This window comes from Manacus vitellinus, unplaced genomic scaffold (assembly GCF_001715985.3).
Source record: "Manacus vitellinus isolate BGI_N305 unplaced genomic scaffold, ASM171598v3 scaffold_0_pilon, whole genome shotgun sequence".
NCBI lineage: Eukaryota > Metazoa > Chordata > Aves > Passeriformes > Pipridae > Manacus > Manacus vitellinus.
The window spans coordinates 58,072,813-58,083,740 of record NW_021938789.1 but is presented as its reverse complement, the minus strand read 5'-3'; the positions used below and the strand labels follow the sequence as shown (position 1 = coordinate 58,083,740).

The following is a 10,928-nucleotide window of genomic DNA, read 5'->3' as shown; positions in this document are numbered from 1 at the left end:
GTAAAATGACAGAGCTTGCTAAAAACAACTGAAAAGAGAGAAGATCATTTTGCCACCACCTCAGTCCACTCCAAAACACTCAGCAGCACAATCACTTCTAATTCTCAGCAAAAGAGTGCACTGGAAGCAGCTGCTTCACAGCTTGAGATCCACTGGGCTCAAAAGGAGGTGGAAAGCACATGCAAGGGGCAGAAAGCTCTCTTGGAATTTACCAAGAGTCCTGGCAAAAAGGGGCTGGTTTACCTTTGTTGAGCAAGGCAATTTGGCAGACTCTGCTTTTGGAGGCGACTGCAGAGGTGACACGGGACGTGAAAATGAGTAGGTCATTTCCTGGAAAACAATTGAGAGAAGCAGCTCTCAGGATATTTGCTGAGAGACACAGAGGAAGTTTCACGTTTCCCCAGGGTGCCTACAAAAATATTGTTATGCATTCCTAACAGGCAAGAACACAGGCTGACTGGTGAAACACAAAGGGATGCCGGAGTTCCAGCTGGAGTCCTCAGGCTGCAACCCCAGTCAGCACACGGCATTTTCACACCATGCACAGGGAAGGGGTGACACGGACTCAGACCCAGGCACTGGGAGCCTGTGTGCTGCTCACAGAGCAAAGATGGAGACGTCACCTATGAGTGGATGCACTGCATAGGATTCCCCAGGAACCGGGAGTGGTTCTCCCACACTTCCCTGTGACCGGGGCTCCCCAGTGACTGAAGCCATCTGGATGAGGGTAATGGATTAAAGGGGTAACTGGGGATGTATCTTCTTAATCACTGTTCTTTGCTGGTATAGGAATGATTAGATGCATTACCTTGCTCAGTTTGGTTGTTGCACAAACGGTGTGCGTGCTAAGCTTACTGCCATATTAAATGCAGTATTTTGGTTTGGTGTTGCCATAATATTGCTAATAAAGTAGGACCCTTCTCTCTACTGGTGTTTGTGTCCTCTCTGTCACCTGTCAACTGGCAAAACACGCTGGCAGCACGGACACGAGGCAGCATGTCCAGTGCCTTGGGAGGAAGGAAGGTCAGGAAAGGGAACTTCTGACTTGAGGATGGAGCAGCTCTGTCTGTCTCACATGCCTTGTCAGTGTGGCTCTTGAACTGCACGAGGCTCTATTACACTCACACCCTGAGAGCAAGGTTGATCTGACAACTCCAGCTGTATCTGAGGCTGACTTTGATCTTTACTGCTCCTCAGCACAGCCCACAACACACTTGCAGCAACAGCAACACCCACTGAGTGAGCAGAAGTGGAGCGCTGTGTTTTCCCCCATCCCTTACTTTAATGCACATAAAATAGAAGGAAACACAGAGCTCTGTTCTTTGAGAGCACCTACCCTCAAAATGTCCTCAATGGATGGCACATCCATGGAGTTGGTTTGCTGAGACAAGAAAGAGGGAAGCAGCATGAGTTTGTTGGGGTTTTTTCCTGACATGAGACCAGCAGGCACTCAGCAAACATTTGCTTACCAACTACTCTAGGCATGGCGTGTAAGACTATTAATAACAAAATGCTGGTAAGGACTAAAAGCCCCTTCAGAAGGGCAGTTGCTTTCCCTGAGTTGCTGTTGAAGCAGATGAGCTCTGCCTGCAAAGGCCCAGGCTGACTCTGCATTTCAAAGAGTTTCACAACTTGAGATCCACTGGGCTCCAAAGCAGGTGAAAGCACATGCAAGGGGCAGAAAGCTCTCTTGGAATTTACCAAGAGCCCTGGCAAAAAGGGGCTGGTTTACCTTTTCTGAGCACGGTTCTGCTTTTGGAGGTGACTTCAGAGGTGACACGGGACGTGAAAATGAGAAGGTCATTTCCTGGAAAACAATTGAGAGAAGCAGCTCTCAGGATATTTGCTGAGAGACACAGAGGAAGTTTCACGTTTCCCCGGGGTGCCTACAAAACTAGTGATATGCATTCCTAACAGGCAAGAACACAGGCTGACTGGTGAAACACAAAGCGATTCTGGACTTCCAGCTGGAGTCCTCGGGCTGCAACCCCAGCCAGCACACGGCATTTTCACACCGTGCACAGGGAAGGGGGCACACATACTCAGACCCAGGCACTGGGAGCCTGTGTGCTGCTCACAGAGTAAAGATGGAGACCTCACCTACGAGTGGATGTACTGCATAGGTTTCCCCAGAAACCAGGAGTGGTTCTCCCACTCTTCACTGTGACCGGGGCTCCCCAGTGACTGAAGCCGTCTGGATGAGGGTAATGGATTAAAGGAGTAACTGGGGATGTATCTTCTTAATCACTGTCCTAGTTAGGACAACTGAGACCAGTTCATCATGGTATTGGTGTAACCCAGAACTATGTATTCTATAGCCTTCCATGCCATTTCCCAGAAATTGTTAGCAGTAGAGGCCTGCGAGATAGGAAGATGTTCCTGTCCTCATACCCTTTTATGGAATTCCCCGCTCTGAAGGAAGGACTGAGCATCCTCATATCCTTTTATGGAATTCCCCGCTCTGAGGGAAGGACTGAGCATTCCTGCCTGAACTGGAGAATATATAACCTTGGAGGTTTGGAACCTTTTTACCACTCGTGGGATCCAGAGGAAGACTGCAGCTCATCGCTATCAACCAGACTGAGACCACCAGCCTCAACTGGACTGCAATCACCACTTTTGACCAGACTGCAATCACCACCCTTGACCAGGCTGCAACAACACTCTCACCAACAGGTTTTCCCCTCACCTTTTCCTTTGGACTCAGGGGGCCCAAAGAACACCACTCTGTTCATGCCACAGGGTGCCTGGTTATATATTTGGGTTTTATGGGTTAAAACCAATTGTTTGTCTGTATAATTGTACTGATTGTATTATTTTATTAAATTGTTATTCTGACTTATAATCTCTCTTTTGAGTTGAGTTCATTTCCACTGCTGGTTTACCTTTAAACCAGCACACTGTTCTTTGCTGGTGTAGGAATGATTAGATGCATTACCTTGCTCAGTTTAGTTGTTGCACAAACGGTGTGCGTGCTAAGCTTACTGCCATATTAAATGCAGTATTTTGGATGGGTGTTGCCATAATATTGCTAATAAAGTAGGACCCTTCCCTCTACTGGTGTTTGTGTCCTCTCTGTCACCTGTCAATTGGCAAAACATGCTGGCAGCACGGACACGAGGCAGCATGTCCAGTGCCTTGGGAGGAAGGAAGCTCAGGAAAGGGAACTCCTGACTTGACGATGGAGCAGCTCTGTCTGTCTCACATGCCTTGTCAGTGTGGCTCTTGAACTGCACTAGACTGTATTACACTCACACCCTGAGAGCAAGGTTGATCTGACAACTCCAGCTGTATCTGAGGCTGACTTTGATCTTTACTGCTCCTCAGCACAGCCCACAACACACTTGCAGCAACAGCAACACCCACTGAGTGAGCAGAAGTGGAGCGCTGTGTTTTTCCCCACCCCTTACCTTAATGCACACAAAATAGAAGGAAACACAGAGCTCTGTTCTTTGAGAGCACCTACCCTCAAAATGTCCTCAATGGATGGCACATCCTTGGAGTTGGTTTGCTGAGACAAGAAAGAGGGAAGCAGCATGAGTTTGTTGGGGTTTTTTCCTGACATGAGACCAGCAGGCACTCAGCAAACATTTGCTTACCAACTGCTCTAGGCATGGCATGTAAGACTATTAATAACATAATGCTGGTGAGGACTAAAAGCCCCTTCAGAAGGGCAGTTGTTTCCTTGAGTTGCTGTTGAAGCAGATGAGCTTTGCCTGCAAAGGCCTAGGTTGCCTGTGCATTTCAAAGAGTTTCACAACTTGAGATCCATTGGGCTCAAAAGCAGGTGAAAGCACATACAAGAGGCAGAAAGCTCTCTTGTACTTCACCAACAGCCCTGGCAAAAAGGGGCTGGTTTACCTTTGTTGAGCAGGGCAATTTGGAAGGCTCTGCTTTTGGAGGTGACTTCAGAGGTGACACGGGATGTGAAAATGAGTAGGTCATTTCCTGGAAAACAATTGAGAGAAGCAGCTCTCAGGATATTTGCTGAGAGACACAGAGGAAGTTTCACGTTTCCCCGGGGTGCCTACAAAACTAGTGATATGCATTCCTGACAGGCAAGAACACAGGTTGTCTGGTGAAACACAAAGGGATTCCACACTTCCAGCTGGAGTCCTCGGGCTGCAACCCCAGCCAGCACACGGCATTTTCACACCGTGCACAGGGAAGGGGTGACATATACGCAGACCTAGACACTGGGAGACTCTGTGCTGCCCACAGAGCAAAGATGGAGACCTCACCTACGAATGGATGCACTGCATAGGATTCCCCAGGACCCCGGAGTGGTTCTCCCACCCCTTGCTGTGACTGGGGCTCCCCCAGCAAATGAAGCCGTCTGGATGAGGGTAATGGATTAACGGGGTAACTGGGGATGTACCTTCTTAATCACTGTTCTTTACTGGTATAGGAATGATTAGATGCATTACCTTGCTCAGTTTGGTTGTTGCCTAAACAATGCACGTGCTAAGCCTACTGCCACATTAAATGCAGTATTTTGGTTTGGTGTTGCCATAATATTGCTAATAAAGCAGGACCCTTCTCTCTACTGCTGTTTGTGTCCTCTCTGTCACCCATCAATTGGCAAAACACGCTGGCAGCACGGACATGAGGCAGCATGTCCAGTGCCTTGGGAGGAAGAAGGTCAGGAAAGGGAACTCCTGACTTGAGGATGGAGCAGCTCTGTCTGTCTCACGTGCCTTGTCAGTGTGACTCTTGAACTGCACTAGACTCTATTACACTCACACCCTGAGAGCAAGGTTGATCTGACAATTCCAGCTGTATCTGAGGCTGACTTTGATCTTTACTGCTCCTCAGCACAGCCCACAACACACTTGCAGCAACAGCAACACCCGCTGAGTGAGCAGAAGTGGAGCGCTGTGTTTTTCCCCACCCCTTACCTTAATGCATGCAAAATAGAAGGAAACACAGAGCTCTGTTCTTTGAGAGCACCTACCCTCAAAATGTCCTCAATGGATGGCACATCCGTGGAGTTGGTTTGCTGAGACAAGAAAGAGGGAAGCAGCATGAGTTTGTTGGGGTTTTTTCCTGACATGAGACCAGCAGGCACTCAGCAAACATTTGCTTACCAACTGCTCTAGGCATGGCATGTAAGACTATTAATAACAAAATGCTGGTAAGGACTAAAAGCCCCTTCAGAAGGGCAGTTGCTTTCCTTGAGTTGCTGTTGAAGCAGATGAGCTCTGCCTGCAAAGGCCCAGGCTGCCTTTGCATTTCGAAGTTTCACAACTCGAGATCCACTGGGCTCAAAAGCAGGTGAAAGTACATGCAAGAGGCAGAAAACCCTCTTGTAATTTACTAAGAGTCCTGGTAAAAAGGGGCTGGTTTACCTCTGTTGAGCAGGGCAATTTGGCAGGCTCTGCTTTTGGAGGCGACTTCAGAGGTGACACGGGACGTGAAAATGAGTAGGTCATTTCCTGGAAAACAATTGAGAGAAGCAGCTCTCAGGATATTTGCTGAGAGACACAGAGGAAGTTTCACATTTCCCAGGGGTGCCTCCAAAACTACTGATATGCATTCCTGACAGGTAAGAACACAGGCTGTCTGGTGAAACACAAAGGGATGCCAGACTTCCAGCTGGAGTCCTCGGGCTGCAACCCCAGCCAGCACACGGCATTTTCACACCATGCACAGGGAAGGGGTGACACGAACTCAGACCCAGGCACTGGGAGCCTGTGTGCGGCCCACAGAGCAAAGATGGAGACCTCACCTATGAGTGGATGCACTGCATAGGATTCCCCAGGAACTGGGAGTGGTTCTCCCACCCCTTACTGTGACCGGAGCTCCCCAGTGACTGAAGCCATCTGGATGAGGGTAATGGATTAACGGGGTAACTGGGGATGTATCTTCTTAATCACTGTTCTTTGCTGGTATAGGAATGATTAGATGCATTTCCTTGCTCAGTTTGGTTGTTGCACAAACGGTGTGCGTGCTAAGCTTACTGCCATATTAAATGCAGTATTTTGGTTTGGTGTTGCCTTAATATTTCTAATCAAGTAGGACCCTTCCCTCTACTGGTGTTTGTGTCCTCTCTGTCACCTGTCAACTGGAAAAACACGCTGCCAGCACGGACACGAGGCAGCACGTCCAGTGCCTTGGGAGGAAGGAAGGTCAGGAAAGGGAACTCCTGACTTGAGGATGGAGCAGCTCTGTCTGTCTCACATGCCTTGTCAGTGTGGCTCTTGAACTGCACTAGACTCTATTACACTCACACCCTGAGAGCAAGGTTGATCTGACAACTCCAGCTGTATCTGAGGCTGACTTTGATCTTTACTGCTCCTCAGCACAGCCCACAACACACTTGCAGCAACAGCAACACCCGCTGAGTGAGCAGAAGTGGAGCGCTGTGTTTTTCCCCACCCCTTACCTTAATGCACACAAAATAGAAGGAAACACAGAGCTCTGTTCTTTGAGAGCACCTACCCTCAAAATGTCCTCAATGGATGGCACATCCGTGGAGTTGGTTTTCTCCAAGGAAGGTTCGAGCTCAGATGATTCGGATGCCTTAGAATTTTTACGTGGTTGTTCTGTCACTGAGCTCTGAAATGTCTTGTTTTGACTGCAGCTCGGTTCATGACACTTGCTCCTCGTCTGTGACCTGGATTTGAATTTCTTTGGAGACCATATGACCTTCCGCAAATTCTTCCTCATGTACTCCTTGAAATCATTGTAATTGCCGAGGATGTTCCTAATGCGCCTTGACAGCGCATCTTTGTTATCAGTCTGCAACACAAGAACAGAGAGCTGGAAAGTTCAGGAGCACCCCAAGAGATCCAGCTCAGCAAGAGGCATTCCTCAGGATCTTAACTGAATCACCCTGCATCAGCACAAATGAAGTTAGGCAAGCTGGTCTACATCCTGACAGTCTCTCCAAAGCAAAGGGGACTGCTCTGGCCACTGCCAGTCATTCCAAGCCAAGCTTGCAGGTGCACCTGCAGCCTTCAGGAGCACCAACATCAGATCCACTTTTTATCACCACAGCTGCAGACAGACAGGCAGCAAAGCTGCTCTTGCTCTCCCTCCTGCTACAGGAGACCAACCTCAAGTCCATCGTGCTCTTGCACAGCCAGCAGAGCTTTAAGCACATCCTCTGAAGAACTGAAGATGCTGTGTTTGCCTGTACCATGCTCAAGTCTGCTACACCCCATGCAGAAGGCACAGCTCTCCTTCCTCTCCTTCCCCTCCACACCCCACTGCCATTACCTTGTAGGGTTTTGCAAAGATGGGAGTCTTCCCAGGGAACTGGTCTTTCTCCCCCAGAGCCTCCCGTCTCCTCTTCTCTTGCGCCTCAAGACGAAGCAAGTCTCTGTTCTTCTTGGACAAGCTTTCACAAAGAGAAAGAGAAAGGATGATGAACATCTTACACCAGTGTTATCAACCCCTTTATACTCTGTGCAGAACCCATGGTTGACAGACAATGCCACATGTCCAGCATGACAGTAATTGGGAAATCCACAGACTGGTTACAGCTGACAAATCAGTTGGGGCAAGCAATTGCTGTCCCACATAGGAATGAGACACACAAGGGACAGCATGCATCTTTCTTAAAAGGTATTTCTACTCCTGATACCATCCATCAAGAAGGGTGGGAAGGGAAAAACTGTCCACCCATTTAATTGTGAAACAAATTGAGAAGCAGTCAACGGGGGTCATAAGCACATGAGCTGGCAGATCCCCTTGCAGTGATTGGTCTGAGCAACTACCATTCTTGTTTTCTTTCAGAGAACTCTCCACCTGAGAGGAAAAGGGAATCCACTATTTTGAAGGTATTGCCACTTTCAGAGATTGAATTTTGCCTACTTTATAATCAGGCTTGAAAACTCTCTCTCTACTTTAAATGGATATTTGGAAAGGCGCTGACCTGGGACACCATACAGTTGCATTTAAAACAATCCCATAAATTGAAATCTCAGAAATTCAGAAAACAGCAGCTCAGATCGCCCTGTTTCTCCTCAGCCATATCTGCCTGCACTCAATTCCACCAGCCCCACAGCAAAACACCAGGAAAGCTGTGTCACACGCCCTGCACAGTGACTTCATGGAAAACCAGACCCTTTAAACTACACCTCATCAGTGAAATACCACGGCAAAAGAAGGGAATCTCCTGCTCTAATATTTATGGACATTGGGGAAGGAAAAGCATACAGGCATAGTGGATGCAGGTATCTCTCTCCTGTGTCTCCAGACTACTGTCAACACACAATTTCTAGATTCGTCTTCTCAAGTGCCCCAGTTTGCAAGGCAAGAGCCTTGTCTTCCCCAGCACTGACATTTTCTCAAATACCACACCAATCATCAGCTCCTGCAAGTTTAAACATCCCTAAAGAAGAGGCAGAGTTGCCTCGTCTCATGCTGAGGGGCTGTTCTATAAAAGAAATAAGTTGTATCGCACTAGATGACATTCCTAATTTAGACAAGAAGGGTCTGCTGTCTACTGAAACACCCACTTTTTTAAGAGAAGTCTGTACCTTTTTTAATATAAACTTCCACACCCCTGTGGAGACACCATTTCTGCCCATCGTTCCCCTGGCCAGGGAGGGTGTTTGTCAATTTGCTCTTCCCAGCTTTTGAAAACCTGGCCTATGCTGTAACTCAGAACACTGCAGAGTTCCCCCAGGCTCCCTGTTGGGAAGCCAGGCAGAAAGCCTCGGAGATCCACAGTCAGCTCAGGCCCCGTGTGGGTGGGATTGCCCCACACACACCAGTGAACCGGGGCTGTGCCATGCGGGCCAAGGTGGGAAACCTTCCCCACGGGCACGGCCGGCATGGACCGAGGGCACAGACACACAGACACAGAGACACAGATACAGATACAGACACACACAGACACAAAAACACACAAACACACACACACACAAACACACACACACACACACACACACACAAACACACGAACACACTCCCTCAGGGAGCACCGCGGGGCCGACACTCGCTGCGAGAACTCTGCTCACGCCACAGAGACCAAAGACCAGAGAATGACTCAGCAGAGATCTCTCCCCACACCACCAAAGACAAAATCCACCATGGTGGTGGTAAACTTTTCCAGGCTTCCTGTCATTATTCCTAGCTTTTCCCACTTCCTTCTGTTTTTCCTTTTTCTCTCTCTGCCTCTCTTGGACTTAATCCAGTTGAGTTATCGTTTTGGATTCCAACATTTGACCTGGTTTCTGTCTTAATCTCGCTTTTGGGTACTTTGGAACTTAAAATCCTCTCCTCATTTAGGGATAGAGGCACACTCTGTACCTAAGCGGGTTGGAAGAGCAGGATGTCACCCAGGCTTGGGTCTGTCACAGAAGCTATGAAAATACCAGCATGCTCTGAAGCCACTCTCAGGGACATGACAATCCTGACTTACTTCTCTCCCTCAGGGATTATATTTCTTGCATTGAGGAGGGGATTAGTTTTTTGAAACCATCTTGACACTTGTCACAGCACCTGGGAGGTTAAGATTACACCCAACAAATTCCTACCTCTCGTCGTTCTTCCCCTTGTCTGGGGGTTCCATTATGAGTGACTCCAATCTGAGTCAGCCTTTCTAGAAGAGAAAAAACAGATACTCAGCAGATAACAGACCATCAGATAACAATGGTGCAAGCCACAGAAAGACACAGGCCACTACAGATGGGAATCCTGTCACACGCCCCCCTCAGCCTGCAGCTGGAAAGCCTAAGGGACAGACACACACACTAAGAGGAGAGTATGGATCTGAAAGCAAATAAACATTTCATATTTCTTCCCTCCTCAGAATCATGAAAACCATAACCTTGCCTGCTAAATCAACTGCCTTAAAAGAACAAGGTGTCCACTGGAATGGAAAAACAAAGGAAGGTGGCACAAGCACGTACTGGAAGAAGTCATTCCAGTTTTCTTTCAACTTCTGCTGGATGGGCCTCACGTTGTCCTAACTTAGGCAGACAGAGATGCACACACACAGAGGACACTTGCTCTGTCACCAGTTTATCCTTAACGTGGCTATAAGGCCTGTGAGCAGCCAGCAGTGACATCTAGATTTCAATAAACAATCCAAGACTTTTGCAAATGCCTTTGACAGGACCAGGTTTGCAACCACTGATGCCCCATGGATTCCAGGTTGCGTGGGCCTTATTAACGTGGCATTATTTTTTCTACAACACACAAATGCCTTTGCAACCAAGCTGTGTTTAGGAACAGTCTTTCCTCCCTGATGTCCACTTGCCTGGCTGGACAATTTAGTTAGGATGTCTTTTCTTCTTCTACAAGCAACTGTTCTAGTCTTTGTTATTGCCTGTTATTTGGGCTTTTTGCTCAGAAAGCTTGAAACAGTTTGTTGCTGCACTCATTTTCAGTCATGTGTGTTGCATCTTTCCCTGCAGCTCCCCACAAACTGATGTTTCAGGGGACTCAAAGATGCCAAGGTTTTCCTTACCAGCTACTGTCCTACGTGACTATACAGCCACCACCTACAGACGAAAGCAGGCACCCAAGTGGCCCTGACTGGAATTTTTACAAGTGTTTTACAGTGCTGTATGTGACCAGACTGATTTCTGTATCCCTTAGCTGGATGTAGTGAATTCCTCTCCTTTCTGCCTTTCTCCATCAAGCCACAGGCAACAGCTGCTCTAATTGAACATGAAAGCTACTTGGAAACTTGAACCTTATGAACCCAGTCAAGAGCTTCCCTTCCCTTCAACGCTGCCATCACTAACATTGACAGTGTGGGAAAAACTTGATGTCTTTGCAGGCATTCAGTTCTTTGAAGGGACAGCTTGATGGACACTCGCAGAACAGACTGGATTCATGGAACCATAGAACTATAGAATCATAGAAGCACAGAATCACAGAACCATAGAATCATAACATGATTTTGGTTGGAAGGGGACTAAAGATCATCTAGTTCCAACTCCCTTGCCATGGGCAGGGACACCTTTTCC

The 10,928-nt window shown here is 47.9% G+C and overlaps 1 protein-coding gene and 1 long non-coding RNA gene across 2 annotated transcripts; both read right to left on the bottom strand.

Moving 5' to 3' along the window:
• Positions 1 to 228: 228 nt before the first annotated feature.
• Positions 229 to 3,902, bottom strand: LOC115307485. Its single transcript, XR_003915807.1, has 3 exons — positions 3,862 to 3,902; positions 1,337 to 1,381; positions 229 to 330 (listed from the first exon to the last, which is right to left on the bottom strand). It is a non-coding gene; the product is annotated as an uncharacterized LOC115307485 (long non-coding RNA).
• Positions 3,903 to 5,786: 1,884 nt separating this feature from the next.
• LOC115307452 (AF4/FMR2 family member 1-like) lies at positions 5,787 to 9,641 on the bottom strand. Its single transcript, XM_029959634.1, has 4 exons — positions 9,489 to 9,641; positions 7,222 to 7,342; positions 6,442 to 6,741; positions 5,787 to 5,822 (listed from the first exon to the last, which is right to left on the bottom strand). Exons 1-4 carry the CDS (start codon positions 9,521 to 9,523, stop codon positions 5,787 to 5,789), a joined length of 492 nt encoding a protein of 163 aa, XP_029815494.1. The 5' UTR covers positions 9,524 to 9,641.
• Positions 9,642 to 10,928: the final 1,287 nt, after the last annotated feature.